The sequence below is a fragment of the Bos indicus genome, chromosome 17, assembly GCF_029378745.1.
Source record: "Bos indicus isolate NIAB-ARS_2022 breed Sahiwal x Tharparkar chromosome 17, NIAB-ARS_B.indTharparkar_mat_pri_1.0, whole genome shotgun sequence".
NCBI lineage: Eukaryota > Metazoa > Chordata > Mammalia > Artiodactyla > Bovidae > Bos > Bos indicus.
The window spans coordinates 72,860,645-72,881,865 of NC_091776.1; the positions used below are offsets into that span (position 1 = coordinate 72,860,645).

Consider the following 21,221-nt stretch of genomic DNA (forward strand, 5'->3'; position numbering starts at 1 on the left):
GGGTGTCATGCAGGTTTGAGTTGGACTCTTGCCTGGGGTTAATACCAGTCAGGCCCTTGCCCTCTCTGAGTCCCAGTTTTCACAGGGCATCAGCTCTCCAAGAAAGGATCAGGCATCTACATCCTCACTGCAGGGTTGTGGAATTAATCCAGCCACTGCCACTGGCCACTTAATTCTGACTTCAAGCAAGTGACACATAATTGCTCTAAGCCTCAATGTTTGCATCTGTAAAATGGAAAAATGAGAGCTGGGTCCTGGAATGCTGGGTTAGAGCATTTAGCACACTGAAGTGAAGAGCCAACTCATTGGAAAAGACCCTGATGCTGGGAGAGATTGAGGGCAGGAAGAGAAGGGGGCAACAGAGGATGAGATGGTTGGATGGCATCACCAACTCAAAGGACATGAATTTGAGCAAACTCTGGAAGATAGTGAGGGACAGGGAAGCCTGGTGTGCTGCAGTCCATGGGGTCTCAGAGTCGGACACAACTTAATCACTGAGCAACAAGGCACGTTGTTGTGTGTGTGTGTGCTCAGTCCTATCTGACTCTTTCTGACCCCAAGGACTATATAGAGCCTGCCAGGCTCCTCTGTTCATGGGATTTCCCAGGCCAGAATACAGGAGCAGAGTGAGTTGTCATTTCCTCCTCCAAGGGATCTTCCGGATTCGGGGACTGAACCAGCATCTCTTGCATCTCCTGCATTGGCAGGCGGATTCTTTACCACTATGCCACCTGGGAAGCACCATTATTAGCAACCTTGATACAATTGTCATCCTCGTCATAGTTTGCTGAGGGCCCATTTGGAGCAAGCCCTGGGCCTCTGAATCTCCACTCAGACCCCAGACACAGCCCAGAGGCCACTGTGGGCAGGGAGCCGCAGCGAACGCCTCTGTCCTCCGGTAAGGGACCTAGTCAGTGACTTTTGCTCTGTTGCGGATGGTGCGGAGATCAGGCAGGCAGCTCTGCATCCTGGGGTCGGCCCTGCCGAACAGCTTCGAGGCGGGTTAACGGCTGAGGTGACCGGTCCGACGTCTGTCCTGACCGCAGCAGGTATGTCCGCGGTCAGAGCTGCAGTGGGGAAAGATGGCCAGTCCAAAAGCATGGACTGGGGAGGCGGGGAGGCAGCCCCCAAGTGCGCACCCTGCGGAGCCTCCTGTAGGGCCCTGTGCGGCGCTGGCCAGGGACGTGTCCACGAGGGTAGTAGGGCTGCGGGCCGGCACCTTCCAGCCCGCGGGGGTCACGAGGCGCCCCCAGGCGCTTGGCGCAGCCCCGGGGGCGGGGCGCCGGGAGGTGCAGCCCGGAGCGACGGCGTGGGCAGCCAATGGTGCCCGGGCTCGCGCCTCGATGCCCCGCCCCCTGGCCTGGCTGCCCAATGGCGAGCACGCGGACAGCGGGGGTGGGGCCCGGGCCGTGGCGGCTGCGGCGCGCGGGCGCGGCACCCGGAAGTCGGCGGCCGCGGCGGAGGCGGTGAGTGTCAGCCGGGATGCGGGAGGCGGGCGGCACTCCCCGCGGGGCGCGGGGCTCGGACTCAGCAGTGGCCACCGCGCCCGCCCCGATTTCCCCTTCTCGAAGCGGTGATTGCCCGTCCAGCGCCTGGTCCGGTCGGAGACCGAGCCGACCCCAGCCGGAGAGTCCCTCGCGTTCCTGAAACCACGTTTCCAGTGTCCCCGCCTGGACGGGGCGCGGGCCTCGCAGGCCCGGCCGGTGTCCCTTCCAGGGTGGGTGGGCTACGCGGCGGTGGGCCGGGGAGCCCTGAGTCACGCTGCTCCCTCCCTGCGCCCTGCTGCAGGGGATAGCTGATGCCTGTCCGGGGAGGCAGCCGGGGCCATGTCATAAGCGCTCCTGGACAGGCTTTCCTGGGCTGGCTCGGTGGTCAGGCCCTCCCCATGGGAGTTCAGGGCAAGGGGCTGGACAGGGCTGCACCCTGGGTAAGGCCCTGTAGCCACTGGTTTTGAAGACACTCCTGCTCCAGCAGCCCCGGGCGCCTCTGGGCTACAGATCTGGCATGGGCCTTCTGCCCTTGGACAGCTCCTGAGGCCCAGCCGGCCTCTGCTGGGGCAGTCTCATGGTCAGCCAGGCCTGCCCTGCTCTCCTGCTGCGGGCCTGCCCACCCGTGTGTTGCTTTTTTGGTCTCGGTGGACAAGGGATGGAGCTGTGAGGGGTGCCTGCAGCCGGGAGCTCGTGGGAACGGCTTTCTGCTGCTTGCTCCTTGTCCTCTGGGCAGCCTTTCAGGGCAAGTGTCAGATGACAGCATTCACAATGAAGAAAACTCAGGCTGAGGGCCAGTGTTGTCCCCAAGGTCACTCAGAGCCAGGCTGGCCTGTCCTCCCGAGCCCCTCTCCCAGAAGCCTTCCTGCCTTGGGTGACCTGTTGGGTGGGGTGGGATGAGAGGGTGGGCGTGTTGGCAGGTGGACAGAGCAGAGCCTCCGCTCCTCCTCCCTGGGGCCCAGGGCTCCCGGTGGGCGGAGCGTGCTGTCCTGGCGCCCCCACCTGTTGGGACCCCTGACCGCTGGCTGCAGAGGCACGCGTGCCCCAGTACTGTGGCTTCGCGTCACCGGTGTGTCGGCAGGACGCGGGCCGCTCGGACCAGGCCTCCGGCCGTCTGCTCTGCCGCACTGCCCCGTCCCTGAGCTGTTAGGACAGCCTCGCTCGTCCTCTGTGTGTTCATTTCTGGGCTGTCACTTAGGTTGTGCTTCACCGCGGTACAGTCACGTGTGGCGTCCTGGGGACTTAATCCTGTGCTGGCTGCGGCTCTAGAAGGCCCCTGCTGGCAGCTTGGTGCCCTGCGTGCTGCTTCTGAGGGTCTGTCTGTGGCCCCAGGCAGGGAGGCCACTGCAAGTGGGGCCACACTCGTCACTGACACCCTGGGTGTGTGAGTAAGGCTGTGTCAGCCAGTGTGTGAGGACAATTGGTTGGTCTGGACCTTGGGGTTTGGTGATGGTTCTGAGATAACAAGGTCGCCCCCGGGCCACTGACTTCCCTTTTCCGGGTATTGGTGCAGCTGTGTTCCCTCCTTCTTGACTTTCTTTCTGGGTTGCAGAGTGATGGATACACGCTTCACAGTGAAGAGGCCCAGGCCCCACCCCCTGGTGTGTCTGCCGGGTCCTCAAGACCATGCGCAGTAGAAGTACTTGGTTCCACACTCCTTTCAGGGGCTGGTGGGAGTGCCCCCTTCCTCCCCTGTTGACCCCTCGAGCCGCAGGGCTAGCCCCTGGCTTGTGGGGAAGCCTGTTCCTGGGGGGGATGGGGACCAAAGTGCAGAGTGAGCAGCGTGCACCGTGACTCCCTGTGTCCCTTGTTGGTGTTGCTCTTTTGAACCCTGAAGGGACAATGACACTCGCTGTGAGGCTGCATGAGTGCCAGTTCTAAGATCTCAGGAAACATTGTCGCCGTAGAAAATGCATCCTCGTGAAATGCTACTTATCAGCCAGAGCTGCAGAGCTGGGTTGTGGAGTCCTGGGCGGGGAGGGGGCGCGGTGGGTGGTGGCGGGGTGGGCAGCTGACTGCTCTGAATGATTAGTTTAGGCTGGCAGGGCGTGTGTCCCCGTGTGTTTATGTCGTGTGCTGGCAGCCGCCACGGAGTCACGCGTCACATGTCACTTGTGAGCAGCTCCTGCCTGGAGCTCCGAGCTCCGCCCCGCCTGAGGGTGGGATGCCCGGCGCCTGGGCTCCAGGCCAGATGGGCTGGCTGGCTGGTCTTTGATCGCCTTCCGCCAAGAGTGTGCAGTGCCGAACAGAAGGAGTGCCGACCCCAGGGCTCGGTCACCCCTGCCCAGAGCCCTGGGGAGCAGCTGGAAGAGGCTGACTGCCAGGCCCTGGATCCCTCCCCCGCGCACACCCCCCCAGCCCCCGCCGCTTGCATACCTGAGTCCCCCACTCCTGGCTCCTCTGGCCAGTGCGCCCCCTTGTATCCGAGTGTTTCCCCTTGTCTGGGTGTGCCCCCTTGTGTCTGGGTGTTTCCCCTTGTGTCCGGGTGTTTCCCCTTGTCCGGGCGTGCCCCCTTGTCCCTGGGTGTGCCCCTTTGTCCCCGGGCGTGCCCCCTTGTGTCCGGGTGTTTCCCCTTGTCCAGGCGTGCACCCTTGTGTCTGGGCGTGCCCCCTTGTGTCCGGGTGTGCCCCGCTTGTCCAGGTGTTTCCCCTTGTATCCGAGTGTTTCCCCTTGCATCCGGGCGTGCCCCCTTGTGTCTGGGTGTTTCCCCTTGTGTCCGGGTGTTTCCCCTTGTCCGGGCGTGCACCCTTGTGTCTGGGCGTGCCCCCTTGTGTCCGGGTGTGCCCCGCTTGTCCAGGTGTTTCCCCTTGTCCGGGTGTGCCCCCTTGTGTCCAGGTGTTTCCCCTTGTCCGGGTGTGCCCTCTTGTGTCTGGGTGTTTCCCCTTGTCCGGGCGTGCCCCCTTGTGTCCGGGTGTGCCCTCTTGTGTCTGGGTGTTTCCCCTTGTCCGGGTGTGCCCCCTTGTGTCCAGGCATGCGCCCTTGCATCTGGGCGTGCCCCCTTGTGTCCAGGTGTGCCCCGCTTGTCCAGGTGTTTCCCCTTGTCCGGGTGTGCCCCCTTGTATCCGAGTGTTTCCCCTTGTCCGGTGTGCCCCCTTGACCTGGTGCCTCTTTGCCTTTTCAGCTGAGGGTGCAGGCCCCCACCCCAGCCAGCAGCCACCTGAGCACGTGGGTCCTTGTGCAAACTCTTGGCTGCTGGCCACTCCGAGCCGGGGCTGGATCTGGCCTCCCCGGTCTGCTGAGAACCCCTCTTCCTGCCTGCCCCTGGAACAGCTCAGAGCCTATGGGGAAGACAGCGGGGTCTGTCGTGGTCTTCTTGTGGGCAGCTTTCCGGGAGGGTGCTCCGGCTCCCCCAGGAAGGGCACCCGTTCCAAGTGGCCAGCATGTGGGATGGCGTGGAGTGAGCCCCGTGGCCGCCACCCAGATCAGGGTGTGGACCCGCCACCAGCATGAGACTGGGAACCCCTGTGGGTCCCGGACAGGCAGGCTGGCCTCCAGCTCCGCCAGTGGACTTCCTCGCCCATGTGACTTCACGAACATGGGCGCCTGGCGTGCCCGATCTGTCAGTGTCAGCGGCTTCTGTGAAAGGCTGAGCAGGAGACCCCTGCCCGAGACAGCTCAGCGTGTGCTGAAGCTCGGGGCCCAAAGGGTCGCATGGTGGGCGTCCAGGGAGGCCCGGTGGTGCAGATGGGACACTGTCCACTGGGGAGCACGGGGGTCCCTGGCTCACACCTCCCACCCGGGCAGACATGTCCAAGAATGGAGCCCAAAGGCAGCCGTGCCTGGAGCTCAGGAGAAAGGGGTGTTGCTCAGGGACGAGGGGGCACGTCCCGTGCAGCTTGGATGGAGAGACACGCTCTGGGAGGACAGGCAGGTTTGCACGGGGGCAGCTCGGGCAGCGGGCAGGGCCACCCCCCAGCCACTGCACTGCGGGACAGCAGCCAGCAGACGCATGGAGCACCTCTTGCCACAGGGGATGCAGACTGACGGCCAGTGGGCAGGAAGACGGGGTGGCGGGGTCCTGTGTGAGTGATGACCCCGGCGTGCACCCGTACTTTGCCAAGAAAGGTCTGGAAGCACACAGCCAACGAGAAACTCCTAGGTGACCGGGGATGCCGCCCCCTACCCACCGTGTGTTCAGCCATCTCTCAGTCTCCAAGCTGTGGTCCTGGGCGGCCTCCCCTCTTCAGCCCAGGCCGCCATCTGGGGGCTTCCTTCCCTGGGGAACGCTCTGGGGCCTAGCTGCAGCCCCAGCGGGACGCATGTGGGCTCAGCAACGACACTGCTGAGCACTTGGTGTGGGAGGAGCCCGCCTGGGAACACACTGCTGCTGTCCTTGCCCCGCCTGCGGCCTTGGGGCCCACGCTGCTTCCAGGTTCGCGTGTCCTGAGCCCAGAGAGCTGAGTTCCGTGGCAGCCGCCCCATCAGTGGGGACCCTACCCCCCGGCCTGGGTCCCCCTGGCCACCCTGCTTGCCGTGGGCTGAGCCCCCTCGCCTGCAGAGGGTGGGCGGCTGGTGTCCAACTGTGGCTGGCACCCCTGGCAGGGGGCTGTCAGCACCGTGGCCCCCCTGCCCACCGGGCTGGATGGCTTCCTCCAGCGCCTGGTACCCCCAGCTTCGCCCATCTCCATGTGTCCACTCCAGCCTGGGACCTTCCTGCCCGCCCGGCCCTCGGGGCTGTGCCAGGACTGCAGAGTTCCAACTTCTCAGGCTGCCCTGGGCCTGTGGGCACCCTGGGCTGCAGGTGGAGCTGGGCTAGGCAGGGTGGGGACCCCCCGAGAGGGCCAGGAACGGCGTCCCCCAGTGCCCTCAGCCCAGTGCCCTTCAGGATGACCTTGTCCTGACTCCAGCCTTGGTGTCACTCGGAGAGGAGGAGTCCGGCTCACCTGGAGCACTGCGACCTTGAGCCCTCAGCTTGCCGCCCGCCCCTGACCTCAGAAGTCTCTGGAAGCAAGCGGAGGGGAGCGCCTGGGTGCCCCGCCGCGCGGCTGTGGCGGGACGCCAGTGCAGTGTCCAGGGCTTGCTCTGGGAGCCCTGGACGGCAACGGGGCCGTCAGGGAGGACTCAGATCCGGAGCGGGTGTGAGGAGGGCGTGGGGGCGGGGAGAGGGGCCAGGGCAGCAGGCCTCCTGAGTGGGGGGTGAGGGACTGGAGAGAAAGGCAGTTCCTGATGGTCCCCTCCCCAGGGGCTGGCTTTCCTCCGGCCCCTCCTTCCTGATGACTGCGTCTGCACCAAGGCCACAGCCCTGGGCCCGCGCCCACACCTGCCTGGAGACCCGCTGCGGCCTTCCTGGGACCGGGAGCCCTGCTCACCGCTGCATCCTGGGGGCTCGTCTACCCCCGCCCCAGGTGGCTCGGACGCGGGGGCCCTGTAGCAGAGGGGCTCTGGGTCCGGCCTGTGCTCAGCAGTGGCTGGTGGGCCCCCGAGCCCGGCACGCAGCCTGGGGCAGGCCAGGGGAGGCACATTCGGCGTGGCGTGTTCCTGGTGTGTTCCCTCCGTTCTGGCGGGGCTCCTCCCGCAGTCTGTGCCAGCCTGGCCGCCGCAGATGGCCCTGGCCCACCCGCTCAGGGCATCCGTGTGTCTGGGGGTGAGCAGCCCCCGGGTGGGCAGGGGTCTGTGTCTTGGATGTGCACGCTGGTCACGGGGCAGGTGGGATGCCAGGGTTCTGAGGCATCCGTGGCTGCCCGTCACCCTGCCCTGCCTCCTGGGTGATCCTGCTGACTGTCCCATCTTCCGTGTCTGACCTGCCCGTGCCGCGGGGCTCGCCGACCAGGGATCAAACCCGCGTGCCTGTGTTGGGTGTGCAGGGAGGTCCCTGAGGCTGCTGCTTCTGGAGGATCTTTCCGGTGCTGGGAGGCCCCTGGCATCTTCTCTGCACACGTGTTCCCGAGCCCCTTTCCTGCACTCAGATGGGCGGGTCGTGGGGCGCGCGGGGGGCCCCGCCACTTCTTGCTCGTGGTGCTCCATCTTGTTATGCGGGTTTTTCCACTGCGCTGCTCTCTGTCCAGGAAATCATTCCAGAGACTCTCGGAAGTCTGGGATGAAGACGGAAACTTCAGTGTGCCCAGTGCCCAGGGGCACCGCCAGTGCAGACACCCCTCAGACCAAGTCCCTGGGCGCCCTGGGTGGCCCTGGCTCTGCACATGGAGCTTCTTAGAGACCGCCCCCCCACCATTTCTGTGCACCTAACCTGCCTAGCCCCCGTGTGGCCATGCAGACACACTGGGTCCCTGTTCCCTCAACCCCCCAAGGCCGCCAGAGCCCAGGTTGCACCATGGGCGGCCCCTGGGGCAGGAATGGGCACCGTTTGCTGCTCTCTTCTCTGGGTTTTTCTGTTCTCTCAGGTGTCAGCTAAATCCTGCATGACCTTGTCAGCTCTTGGCTTTGAGGATTTTCCATATTTTTTCAAGTGTTTTGAGTCACTTTTACCAAGGAGGTTGGTCCCAATGGTCTGCCCACAGAATGGGGATTGCCGGGCACTCCCGGGACGATGGGCACCAGTGCCCCTGATGGGCAGGGACCTGGCCCGTCCACACTACCCCCAGGCCCCTCTGTGTGGGCACTTCGTGTGGTGCGGTGCCCTGGGCTCCTGCACATGGCACTGGTCACCACAGCTGCACCTCCCCTGCACGGCCACGGCGCCTTACTGAGGGCAGAGGTTGGTGGGCTGGGCCATCAGCACACCTGTGCCTGGACAAGCACGGGGCTGAGTCCTGGAGGTCCCACCGGGCCCGTGGGCACCGCCGGGGAGAGTTCCGGGTGCACCCAGTGCCTGGCGGCCACCCTGGCCAGACCCGTGAGCAGAGTGAGGGGAGGGGGCACGGAAGGCCACGAGCTGGGCGGCTGCCGCGTGGCTCTGCATCGCGGTCGCGGCCGTGGTGCTGGCCGTGGGCTCCAGCCTTCCTTGGCGACTCCGTGCGGGGCGGCCAGGGCTCCCTCATCGCTTGCCTGCTTTGAAGGCGGGTCGGTGTGCTGGGAACGTCCTCCTGTGACTCCTGAGATGGGAGATCCTTTGTTTCAGGCCCCAGACCAGGGAGTGATCGCCGGCCACCAGGGCCAGCGAGGTCACCGGCCTCGGGGATGTGTCTGGCCGCTGCGCCAGAGCACGTTTACGGAGACGGGCAAGCACCGCAGCGTGCACCATGCAGGCCCCTCGTCCAGTGAGGGTCTGGGCACTGAGGCCGGCTCAGTTTGGGCAAGGGGGCGCTGCCGGTTCAGGAGGTGGGCCTGTCATCTGCCATCCACTCAACACATTTCCTTCTCCTGCAGAGCCCGTGACCTGTGGAGCCAAGCCCCCCTCGGGACTCATGTGCATCATCTTCTTTAAGTTCGATCCTCGCCCTGTTTCCAAAAATGCGTACAGGTAACCCCCCTGGCTGCACCCGCTGTCCCACTCGGCCTCGGGAGCCCGTGTGGGCACCGTGTGCGGGGTTGGGGCACAGGCTAGTGCCTGGGTCCCCCGACAGCAGCTGCTCAGGTGGGCCCCACAGGGGGTTCCTCCCAGGGCGGGGACCCCGCGTCGATGTGCAGAGGTGCTCAGACGCAGCCTCGGGAGATGGCCGCGTGGGCAAGACGGAGGGCGGAGTGGGCGTGCGCACAGCCCCTGCCCCCAGCTGGGGCCCCGGTGGCAGCAGGGCAGAGTGGCCGCGCGGGAGACTGGCCTGGGGCCCGGGGCCCTGGGCCAGCAAGCAGCCTGCGTGTTGAGGGCCGCCTGGGCGGGGGTCAGGGGAGCTGGGGGACCCACCGGAGCAGGCAGGAGGCTGAGGCCAGGGAGGGGACGCCGGCTCTGGGGAGCACCCCTCCGTCCTCCAGCTCCGTGGTGGGGACCCCCCTGACACTGATCCACACGGAGAGGGAGGCTGAGTTGTGACCCCCAACCACAGATGAGTCACCGGTGCGGTTGCTGTGAAGTTGCCGTTGTCCCAGGACCTGGGTCATTTCAGCTGCTTCTCAGATGCCTGACATGTGGCTGAGGTCACTCACTCCAGGCCAGGGAGTGAACGGTGCCCAGCGTCTCCTTCCTGCGGGGGAGTGGGCCGCAGGGCCTGGCTGGGGGCTGGGGGCTGGGGGCTGGCCCTCGACAGCCCCCAGCAGAGTGAGCTGGGAGTCGGGGTCCAGCCAGTGGACAGAGCCCCAGGGCTGTGATTAGAGGGGCCGGGGTGCCTGGGGGCAGAGCCCGTCCTCCACCCTGGGCTGAGCCCCAGCTCGGGCTGGCACACTGGGTGGCCAGAGCTTTCTGGGCACTTGCTGGAAGTCTGCTCGATTGCACTGGCCACCGTCTGGGCCATGCCCTGAGCCAGGGAGTGAAAACCTCTCCCCAGCAGCGTCCCTCCGGTGCTCTCTGCTGACAAAACTGGGCCCACAGCCTCTGTGGAGCCCTGGGAAGGGCGGTGGTGGGCGCCGGTGCCGCGCTGCCAAGCTCTCCTAGGACTGGGCCCACAGTGCGAAAGTGCGTGTCCTGTGGGCTGTTCGGCGGAGCGCCCGTGGCGGTGTCGGGGGAGGGAGACAGCGTGGCTGGTGGGGGGCTGAGGTACATGTGGGGTCCTGGGGTATGTGAGTGGCTCAGCTGAGCAGCTCCAGGCCGAAGCCGCCTGGATCCCTCGTCTGTGCCCTGCACTGCACCCCTGGTTGCCGCCCCACAGCCCTGTTTTGGGGTACCCACCCCTCCTCACGTCACCTTCCATTGCCATCACCCCTGGGATGACCCCTCAGGTGCCCTCGGGTTTGGCCTGCCTCCCAGGCTGCGCACTCGGCCTCATGCACTGGTGTCAGACCCTCCTGGGGCTGGCCTTGGCTCAACACGCCCGCCCCACCCCCTGTGCCCTGCCTGGGTATGACCCTCCCGGGAGGTCCCAGCCTCTGTACCCCCCTGCCTGTTGTTGTCCAGCACTTGGAACCTCCATGTTTTGCCAAATGATGGAAGTCTTGAATGAGGTGACCCTGAGTTCACACGGGGGTGGGTGTGTCCTGGGGGGGCATCTGACCCCTGCTGCTCTTGGAGGGGCCCATGGCCAGAGCTTGCGGGTGGCCTCCAGGAGGAGAGTGATCCTGGCCCACGACAGGTGAGACCAGGCGGCCCGGTCCTGCGGCTTCAGGGGACTGACCCCTGCAGCAGCGGAGACCCCACGGGCCAGCACCTGCGTCGCCCCCGGGGCCCCAAGCTGAGCACCTGGCTGAGACGGTGGGTGGGTGTTGGGCTGCACACGCCAGTGTTCCCCACAAGCCAGTGTTCATGGAGTCAGGCGTCCATGCGAATGGTACTCTTGGAGAGTTTTGAGGATCTGACGACCGAATACGGGCTGGACCCCGGCCCAGTGCCAGCCCATGCCATGCTGCTCGGAGGGTCCCTCATCAGAAACAGACACTGGGTCTCGGAGCCTTCACGTTGGCCCCGCCCACCTGATCACCACCTGTGTTTATAGTTGCTTCTGTTGCTGTTTTTGGGGTATTTGGGCCCTGCCAAGCCTCACTCAGGATTTTAGTTCCCTGATTAGGGATCCCACCACACCCCCCACAGCAGAGGCACAGAGTCTTAACCACTGGACTGCCAGGGAAGTCCCTCTAGAGCTTGGGGTAGTTTTGAATGTTCGTTTAGACCTACTGGGGAGGTTGTGTTTGCTGACCCTCGTGGCCATGGACTTCCTAGATCGAAAGCCGAGAAACTGGAGGCAGAGGAACAGCTTGTTGTTTTTAGTCATTAAATCACGTGGGACTCTTTTGCAACTGCGTGGCGTGTACCCCTTAGGCTCCTCTGTCCATAGGGTTTCCCAGACAAGAGTACTGGAGCGGGTTGCCATGCCCTTCTCCAGGGGCTCTTTTCACGCAGTTATTTTAAATGGCAAAACTGACCAGAAACTTCTTTTTCGTACTTCAAAACCAGTGATCTGAAAACATCAACATGTTTTCTAGTTGCCAAAAAAATACTTGTTTGATTCATAATACTAAACAGGAAGAAAACACAGAGAAGTCCTCAGCTGTCCCTTCCAGAGACGCCCCAAAGTGCAGGAGGGAGCAGCCTGGGGACACCCTCAGCGCTGCCGGGGGTTTCACAGCGTGTCCTCAGGGAAGGGGCCCACGGCCCGGAGCAGGCACCTGGTGACCGGGGAGCGGGGCTGGGCCGAGTCCGCTTTCTCCTTCCCGGGGGTTTGCGGCCTGACTACTGAGGCGCCGTCGTCTTGGTAATGAGAGGAAAACCGCGGCTGTTCCGTCGAGACCGCCTGCCCATGCGAGACGCTCCAGTTCCCTCGAGACCCTTCTTCGTGCTCTCTCCTCAGGCTCATCCTGGCCGCCAACAGGGACGAGTTCTACCACCGGCCGGCCAGGGCCGCAGACTTCTGGGGGAGCAACAACGAGGTCCTCAGCGGTGAGTGTCTCCGCCCTCCACGCACCCAGGTGCCCCGGGGAAGCGGCCGGAAGGTGGGGGCTGTACCTGCATCCACCCTCCGCTGGGGCTGGTCTTGCACGAGTCTGTCCTGTCAGCCGCACGTGGTTATGGTGCCCTCGCGCACCCCTGGCCCCAGGGAGGGCCGCCGGAGTTCGGGGGCCAACGGGGGGCCTGTGGAGCAGACGGGCCTCTTGGGAGCAGCGCCCGGCACTGTGGGCGGGCCAGGGCCCTCAGACATCCGTGAAGGCTTCCGTGTGCCGAGTCGGGCAGAGGAGGCTGGGCACGGGAAGAAGGAGCAGGTCCTGCGGGAGGTGGGGAGAGCGCTGGGGGCGCAGTGGGCGGGCTGGCCCCTGCGCCCTGAGCTCTGGGCATGGCGGTCCTGTGTGTGGGGTCTTTGCCCGGGCTGGCCTGGCTTCCCAGAGGCCTGGGAGCCGCTGGAGGAGGACTGAGGGGAGCCCGTGAGCATGGCCAAGGAGCATCCTAGGTTTGGTGTTGTTCAGTCGCAGAGTCGTCACCAACTCTCTGTGACCCCATGGACTGCTGCATGCTATTGCCACCCTGTCCATCACCAACTCCCAGAGCTTGCTCAAACTCATGTCCATTGAATAGGTGATGCCATCCAACTATGTCATTCTCTGTCGTCCCCTTCTCCTGCCTTCAATCTTTCCCAGCATCAGGGTCTTTTTAAACGAGTCAGTTCCTTGCGTCAGGTGGCCAAAGTATTGGAGTTTCAGTTTCAACATCAGTTCTTCCAGTGAATGTTCAGGACTGATTTCCTTTAGGATGGACTGGTGGGATCTCCTTGCAGTCCAACGGGCTCTCAAGAGTCTTCTCCAACACCACAGTTCAAACACATCAATTCTTCGGCGCTCAGCCTTCTTTATGGTCCAACTCTCACATCCATGCATGACTACTGGGAAGACCATAGCGTTGACAATACAGACTTGTGTTGGCAAAGTGACGTCTCTGCTTTTTAATATGCTGTCTAGGTTTGTCATAGGTTTTCTTGCATCTTACCCAAAGGCTTTGCCTTTCGTGAGATTGTAAAGGTACCTTCCTCTGTGTGGTTCTGGAACCCTTCTGGTTTTGGTTATGCTTAGGTCTGTGACTTCTATAAAATGCCAGCCTGCCGGGTCTTCATTTGCTTGTGGTCACTCTTGGTCATTTGCAGAGAACCCTCACCCTTGCTTTTATGGTCGATTTACAGCGCTGCGCTGGCTTCTCCTGTTCGACACGGTGGCTCAGTTTTCCATGTGTACATGTGCATTCTTTTTCATATGTTTTATATGTGGTTTATCACATGACGTTGAGTCTGGTGTTCTGTGCTGTGCGGTAGGATCCCGTTTATTCCCCTGTGTACACGAGTTTGCCTCTGCTCACCCCAAACTCCCCTCCCGCCCTGGCAGCCACAGGTCTGTGCTCTGTGTCTGTGCTCTGTGTCTGTGCGTCTGTTGTCGCACGGGTAGGTTCGTCGGTGTCACATTCTGGCTCTGAGTGTTTACTTGGCTGTGCCGGGTCTCAGTTGTGGGTCGGGAATCTTTAGCTGCCACACGCAGCGTCTAGTTCCCTGACCAGGGATCGAACCTGGTCCCTCTACATTGGGAGCACAGTCTTAGCCACTGGGTCATATTTTAGATTCCACGTATGAGCCGTACCATGTGGTATTGGTCTTTCTTTGTGTGACTTAGTTCACTCAATATGACAATCTCTGGTTCACCCATGTTGCTGCAAATAGCATTATTTTGTGCTTCTTAGGCTGAATAGTGTTCTGTGGTATAAATACGCTGCATCTTCATGCATCTGATGATGGGCGTTGACTTTCTTTTGCACTGTGGCTGCTGTAAATAGCGCTGCAGTGAGCATCGGGCTGCATGGATCTCTCCGTGTTATTTTGTCCAGATATGCACCCCAGGAGTGGGCTTGTCGGATCTTATGGAAGTTCTGTGTTAGTGTTCTGGGGGCCTCTGTCCTGGACTTCATAGCGGCTGCACCAGCGTGCACTCCCCAGCGGTGTCGGACGGCTCCCTTCTGCCCGCGCTCTGGCAGAGCTCCTCTTGACCATGTGCGCGTCTGAGCGCCTAGCAGGGCTCTTCCTTCAGTCAGGTCTGCCTGACGTGCGTCCTCAGCACACACGTCTTTCCTGTAACGTTTTTCTATGTGTTTTGAAAATCATTTGCTGCTGTTGTAAATGATTAATTAAATTTTCATTTTCCAGTTCTTACTAGTATTTACTCATTAGTTATGGAAGGCTTTTTTTTTTTTGTAGATTCTCTTTGGATCTTCTTCACATACAAATAAGGGCAGTTTTATTTCAATACTTGTTCAGATCTTTCCCTCTTTTAGTTCTTCTACTATCGTAATTCCCCTGGGGGAGGATAAGGCAACTCACTCCGGTATTCTTGCCCGGTAAGTTCCATGGACAGAAGAGCCTAGCAGGCTATAGTCCATGGGGTCGCAAAGAGTAGGATGTGACTGAGCGATGTAGCACGTACTATAGCAATTTATTATTGTTGTAATAATAACGTGTTAATGATGTAGTTGTTTTCACCCCAGTCTTCAAGCAAAGTGACCCCGCCGGCCAGGAACTCACTGCTGGTGGCTGTGGCTACCTTGCCAGCCCAGGGCGGGCCCGTGGTTGTGGAGGGTGGCAGCAGGAGGGCTCCTAGTGAAGCCTGGTCCTGCCCAGGGACGACAGCCAGTGTCCCTGCACCTGGCTGGGGCCTGGCGCGGTTTCCGTGGCAGAGCTGGTGCTGTGTGCGCCCTGGCCTGACGCCCACCCAGGTGCCGGCACGTGTGCGCGGGCTGGGGCTCCCGGGGACAGCAGGTGTTGTCCCGGATGAAGGTCCCCCCACAGATCTGTGGGCCTGCAGGCTGCCTCGTCCCGCGGAGTCTGAGCCCCGGCCGGCCCCAGGGCTGCTGGCGACGCTGCCGTGTGTTGCAGGGCTGGACATGGAGGAAGGCAAGGAGGGCGGCACGTGGCTGGGCATCAGCACGCGGGGCAAGCTGGCCGCGCTCACCAACTACTTGCAGCCGCGGCTGAACCGCAATGCCCGGGGCCGAGGTACAGGGCTGGGGGCTCGCAGACGCCTGCAGGGGTGGGAGGCGGGGCGAGGAGAGGGGCCCTGCAGCCCCCTGGCTGGTGAAACCGGGAGCCACCTCGGCCAGGCCACAGCCTGGCTCCCGACCACTGTGTGGTCACCCCCGTCCTGTGCACACACGCTGTCTCCGACGTCCCCTTGCGCTGGACCTCCCCGTGGGGGCTCAGCAGGGGATGTTCAGAGTCAGAAGCCTCCACACCCACCTCCTAGGCTGCCGGTCAGCAAGGGAGGCGCAGGCCCGGGGGGACTGTTGTCTCCCGGGAGACAGGCTCAGTCCTGCCGCCCTTCCATGGGCGTGTGTCCCCTGCCACAGGTGAGCTCGTGGCCCAGTTCCTGACCTCGGACATGGACAGCTTGTCCTACCTAAAGAAGGTCTCGGCCGAGGGCCATCTGTACAACGGCTTCAACCTCATCACGGCCGACCTGAGGTGGGTCTTCAGGCGGGGACGCCCCACCACCACCTGGGGCTGGGCCGAGGGCAATGAGGCGACCCCAGGTCCTCTGAGGGCTAGGGAGCTGTCTGTCGGCCTGTCTGGAGCTGCCAAGGGGCTGTGATGCCAGCCAAACCAGCCGTGGGCCCTGTGGGTAGAGGACCTGGGGCAAGGGGCATTCCCTGCCTGGGGTGCAGTGGGCAGCGAGGGGCAGGGGTGGGGGCCTGCCCCAAGGCGGTAGGAGCGGTTCACCTAGGGAGGCTGGGGCCCTGGAGCCCTGGGCGGCCGCCCTGGCTGTGAGGTTCAGGAGCTGGGCTGCTGGGCCCTGAGGGGGCCCTGGGGACGCAGTGGTCAGGTTGTGGACAGGCCCGTGTTGATGCGCAGAGAGGTGTCGGGCTGGTCAGGCACAGGTAGTTCATAACAGGGGCGCCTGTGTGGAAGGGTGTGGCCCCCGTGGCCCTGGCTGACCCTCTCTGCCCTTGGCTGCAGCGCAGAGAAGGGAGACGTCATTTGCTACTACGGAAACCGGGGGGAGCGGGAGCCTGTTGTCCTGGCGCCAGGTGAGGCTGCCCCGGCGGGCGGTGCAGGGTGGGCTGCTCCCCTGGGGGCCCCTTGCCGCCTCCCGGGCCCGGGGCTCTGCCGGGGTCTCTCCTCCGCTGTTCGCAGCCGTTCGTGCCCCTGTGGCCCGTGGTGGCTGTGGCCTCACCTGGCCCACAGGCGGGCTGCTTCTGCCCGTGCAGAGCCGCTGGTGCTCCCAGTTCTGTGACCCCTGTGGCAGCGCCGGGACCCCGCCGCTGCCCTCAGCCACGCCCAGAGAGGCTGCTCATCTGCGAATCGCTGCTGGGACAAAATTCTTGTCACCTCTCCACTGCTGTGTCATCCCAGAGCCTCCCCCCGCCCCGATCCCTGTCGCTTTCTGTTTCTTTAAAAAGTTGCATCTTTTTATCTATTCATTTCTGGCTGTGCTGGGTCTCCCTTGCTGCTTGGGCTTTCCCTAGTTGTGGCGAGCGGGGCTGCTCCCCGCGGTGGCTTCCCTTCTTGCGAAGCAGGGGCTCTAGGGCAGGCCCCGTAGTTGTGGTGCAGGGGCAGAGATGCTCCACAACACGTGGGGTCTTCCCAGGTCAGGGATCGAACCCCTGTCTCCTGCATTGGCAGGTGGATTCTTTACCACTGAGCCACCAGGGAAGCCCTCCATGTTACTTTAAAAGAAAAAAAGGAACTGCTTCATCGAGCCATGCGTGCAGCATCCAGCCCACCCATTGGAGCATGGCTTTGGTCGTTTTCACTGTCTCCAAAGTGGTGCAGCCGTCACCAAAATCCAGCTCCAGAAGGGACGCTCCCCACCCCAGGGCTGGCAGTTACCCCCAGCCCTGGACACCACCGTCTGCTTTCTATCGCTGTGGGTTTGCCCATTCTGCACGACTTATGTAGACAGGCGCAGACAGTACCAGCCTTTTGTGTCTGGCCTTTCCCTTTGGGGAACACTTTCAAGGTTCGCCCTTCCGTGGTGTGAGGGTTCCGTTCCTTTTTGTGACTGAATAGTATTCCGTCCTGTGGGTTTTCTGCCTCGTTTATCCCTTGCCCAGTGAAGGACACTTGGTTGTCCCTGTTAATTGGCTGCTGTGAATGTTGGTTCCACATTTTAGCGTGGGTACCTTCATCTCTCTTATGTGGGTAGTTCGAGTGGAGTTGGCAGATTGTAAAGTAACTGAACGTTTGATGAATTGCCAGGCTGCTTCCCAAAGCAGCTGCACCATTTTGCATTGCGAGCAGCAACTTTACGCGTCTCGCCAGGACTTGTCACTGGCCGACTTCTCGTCGCCTCTGTCCCCAGCGCGATGTGGTCGCACTGTGGCCTTGGTGTGCATTTCCCTGGTAGTTAATGACATTGAGCAACTTGCCACCTGCTTGTTGGTCGTTCTTGTGTCTTATTTGGAGAAATGTCTACTCAAGTCCTCTCCCTATTTTTCAGCTGGGTCATCTTTCTGTTACTGAATCGCAAGAATTATCTTATGTGTTCTGAATACAAGTTGCCCATCAGATATTTGACTTTTCTGATGTTCTCTTCCACCCTGTCTTCCTGCTTTCCCGCTGCTGTCTCCTGAAGCAAGGACTCATTTTAAATTGTGATGACGTCCAGTTTACGTGTTGGCACCTGGGGCTTCCTAGGGTCGGGCTCCCTGACCTCGGCTGACCCTGGCGGGCAGCCTCCTGGCCTGAGGCTGTGGGGGTCCCAGCCTGAACCTTCTCAGGTGTACCCCACCTCGGGCTCCCCCGACTTAGGGACAGACCTTATCCTGGTGTTGATTCTGATCACCCGAGCCCTCCCCACAACCAGCCCTGGCAAGTTCCTAGAGACAGAGGCGTGCAGAGAAGGGGTGGGTGGGTGGAGTGTGGGTCACAGTCCCCCACCCCCACGCTGGCAGAACCCCCGGCCTCCTGCAGGGACCTATGGGCTGAGCAACGCGCTGCTGGAGACGCCCTGGAGGAAGCTGTGCTTCGGGAAGCAGCTCTTCCTGGAGGCCGTGGAGCGGGGCCGGGAGCTCCCCAGGGATGCGCTGGTGGCCCAGCTCCTAGCTGTGCTCAGCAATGACGAGGCGTGAGTGCCCCCTGCACACACACGGAGGCTCTGCGAGCCGGTCGCTTCCATCTGTGGGGCCTGCGTGGTCGAGCCCCGGGCAGCCCTGGGGGCCCTGACACAGGGACAGGCTGGCAGTCGCTGTCCCGTGGCCCCCACAGCGGAGCCCCTAGTAGCAGGTTGAGTAGGGGTTCTGGGCCCTGACCTGGGACGTGCAGGGAGCATCTTGTGTGGTTCCCCCACCCAGTCTGGTGGACTCCCGGGCACTGCAGGGCTGTGAGCTGGCAGCAAGAACGCCGCCTCTGTCCTTCAGGCAGCTGCCAGACCCAGCCATCGAGGCCCAGGGCAGGGAGTACGTGCGACCCATCCTCAGCAAGTACGCGGCTGTGTGCGTGCGCTGCCCGGACTACGGCACCAGGTAGGACGGGCAGGCACAGGTGCTGCCTCCGCCCCGGGGGGCCCACCTCCCCAGCCCCTCCTGCCACCTCCCTGGCTGGGAGCCCTGGGCGTTCAGCCTCGTCAGCCCAGGGCCCACCCGCCGAGTGGTGGCGGGGTGGTCCCGCTGGGCAGAAACCTGTGGGGCCCCCAGCTCAGTGCCCGCCCCCCCCACCCCGGCCCAGAGGCGCTGGGCCTGAGCGCCCTGAGACCGGACCAAGCCAGGGCCCATCGAGGCCCCTCCCACCTTGGATCTGCACCTTTCGGGGCTGAACATGGGCCCTGCACTCTTTCAGGACCAGCACGGTCATCCTTGTGGATGCAGATGGGCACGTGACCTTCACGGAGCGCAGCATGCTGGGCTCGGACCCCACCCGCTGGGAGACCACTACCCATGAGTTCCGGCTGCAGAGCTAGCCCGCAGCCGCTGTGGCTGGGGCTCCCGGGAGGCCCTGTCACAGGTACTGCCCGTGAGCCGGCCAGCGTTCCCCAGGGCAGAGCCCTTTGTGTGAACCGTCTGCATCCTTAGGTCTAGCTCGGGGTCCAGCCTTGGGCCCTGGAGATGACAGCGGCCTGCAGTCAGGGTGCTGGGCCTCCCCTGCCCGTGTGCAGAGCCCCATGTGACACACGTCATGCAGGTGTGCACACACTGCAGGCCATAGGCATGTGTACACATGCTCAGACGCACAAATGCTCCAGGCGTGCCACCCACAAGAGCCGGCCCCACGACGAGTGCCTCTCACCCTTGTGTGCTTCGTCCTGTGAGTCTCGCCACGATCCAGACACGACAGTGGACGTCCGCTTCAGAGCAGCCCCTCCTATCCTGGCCATGGTCCACGCTGACCCCGGCCCTGCTCCTGGAAGGGGACGGGCCCTCTGGAGGGATGAAAGCCTCTCCCTAGGTAGACACAGCCTGGGGCCACCCACAACGGGTGTCCATGCGCACTGCGCTGCCCGGGGCTCCCAGCTCGAGGCAGGCCCGTCTCAGGGAGGGCACACAGAGGCCCCTGCCGTTCTCCTTTTCCCGAAGAACTAAATGGCATAGGACCCTGTACGTGAATGGGGGATGCTGACAATAAAACTGAGGCCAGTGCATTCCACGCCTTGACTGTGAGACAGGGTGCCCGTGTGGGCTGGGCCGCCGCCCTTCTGGTCCACAGACTCCGGTGCAGGTGGGCGCCCTGCACCCCGGGGGCCGTGGGGTCAGGCCTGCGGAGGCCCGCGGGTGCTGGGGGCTGTGCGCCAGCTGAGGGGGCAGTGGCGTCCATCCCCGCGCAGCCCCGGGCCCTGGTTTTGGACAAGCACCCTGGCGCTCCTGTCCCCAGCTGGGGCTGGGCATCTGGAGTCCTGCGTCCAGTGTGGGCACCCAGCTTCCCTCCGCCTTGGCGGCCGACCCCCGACCTGGCTTCCTCAGCGCACTGACAGCTCAGGCGGGTTGGGCACACCCCGGGCCCTCCCTGGCTCCCTGGCCCTCCTCTGTCCCCTCTTCACCCCTCACGGCCCAGCAGGAGGCGGCCCCGTGTGAGGCAGCCTGTGCCGCTCCCCACCCACCGCGTCCTGCGTAGCTGCCATCGGCCAAGCCCCCGGCTCTGGTACGGCCAGTGCCCTCTGCCTGCCTCACAGGCCCCCTGGCCAGCCATGCCGCCCTTGGGGGCACTGCTGCACTGGTGCAGGGCCATCCGGAGAGGCTTTCAGATGTCTGCTGCCCACATTCCCCATGCACCCTTTGCCCTGTGCCCCTGGGTAGCCTGGGCCCAAGGAAGTAGCTCCAGGCTTGGTTCTGTGGATCTAGGCTGACCTGGTGCCCCCTGGGAGATGGCGCTGGGCTCTGGCCCCTCAGGTGACTTCGTCAGGTGTTTCCAGAGATAATCAGAAGAGAATCGGTAGGAGCGATGTCCTTATGAAAAGGGACACATGGGCACAGGGACAGGCAGGCACGCAGACAGATGCCTGCGAAGGCTGGGGCCAAGCTGCTTCCTGCCAAGGAGCCCCAGAAGCAGGGAGGGGGGCCTGCTGTCCCCTGAAGCCCTCAGAGGAGCAGGGCCTGTGACGGACACCCTGACCTCAGACGGCCAGTCTCGAACCAGGTAAATAAATCTCTGTTGTGTAAGCCCCTCACTGGCATACTTTGTTTTGGCAGCTGAGCAAAATAAAAAATTGTGACCTTGTTTTACACACCAGGAAACAGGCCTGGGGAGATACAGGGACAGCGCCACAGCCCGCAGGCCAGGGTGGAGCAGGGTGCGGCCAGGCAGCCCTCGGGGCCCAGCCGTGCCGGCTCGGGCTTGCCCGAGTGCCCAGGGCTGCTCGTGCCCCAGGGCCTTTGCTCTGCGGCTCCCGCTGCCGGAAGGGCTCCTCCCCCAGATGCCCACGCTGCACTCCCCCTCCCCTGCCCCACAGGTCTTGGCTCAAGTCCTGACAGTCACCCTGTCTGAGGCAGCTTCCCCATCTTGGTCTCTGCTGCACAACAGAAAGCCCTTGTCTTGACAGGCAGGCCTTGCACTGACCGAGTGTTGCTTGTGTGTCTCCCAGTCGGAACAAGAGTGTGAAGACCTTTCATCTATTCCACTCCTGTGTCCTGATGCCCTGGCCAGATAGATAGTAGAGCCTAACCCTTTGCACACCCCCTTGGCTCAGGCCAGTGTCTGGAAGCGAGGTCTCTGTTGTTTGGAGGATTCAGGACCCGGGTTAGCTGTCTCCTGGAAGGGCCTTTGACATGCCCAGAAGAGGCCTCTGTGCTTGTCACCAGATGCATCTGATCCGAGTCCCTGCTGGAGTCTCTCATGCCCCTTCCCCGATGAGCTGCTTGTT

General features: G+C 63.0%; 2 protein-coding genes across 3 annotated transcripts; both read left to right on the forward strand.

The window, feature by feature from the left end:
* Positions 1–1,406: 1,406 nt before the first annotated feature.
* On the forward strand, positions 1,407–19,505 carry TANGO2 (transport and golgi organization 2 homolog). 2 transcript variants are annotated; one of them, XM_019977889.2, is made up of 10 exons: positions 1,407–1,466; positions 8,754–8,847; positions 11,759–11,847; positions 14,810–14,929; positions 15,280–15,394; positions 15,887–15,957; positions 17,843–17,996; positions 18,289–18,393; positions 18,707–18,871; positions 19,110–19,505. In XM_019977889.2, exons 2-9 carry the CDS (start codon positions 8,792–8,794, stop codon positions 18,825–18,827), a joined length of 831 nt encoding a protein of 276 aa, XP_019833448.2. In that variant the 5' UTR covers positions 1,407–1,466; positions 8,754–8,791; the 3' UTR covers positions 18,828–18,871; positions 19,110–19,505. The 2 variants fall into 2 exon arrangements, with proteins under 2 accessions (XP_019833448.2, XP_019833446.2); XM_019977887.2 differs by having other exon boundaries at positions 18,707–19,505.
* Positions 1,731–6,567, forward strand: LOC139176811 (keratin-associated protein 10-12-like). The gene is made up of 2 exons (XM_070770080.1): positions 1,731–3,972; positions 4,069–6,567. Exons 1-2 carry the CDS (start codon positions 3,512–3,514, stop codon positions 4,610–4,612), a joined length of 1,005 nt encoding a protein of 334 aa, XP_070626181.1. The 5' UTR covers positions 1,731–3,511; the 3' UTR covers positions 4,613–6,567.
* Positions 19,506–21,221: the final 1,716 nt, after the last annotated feature.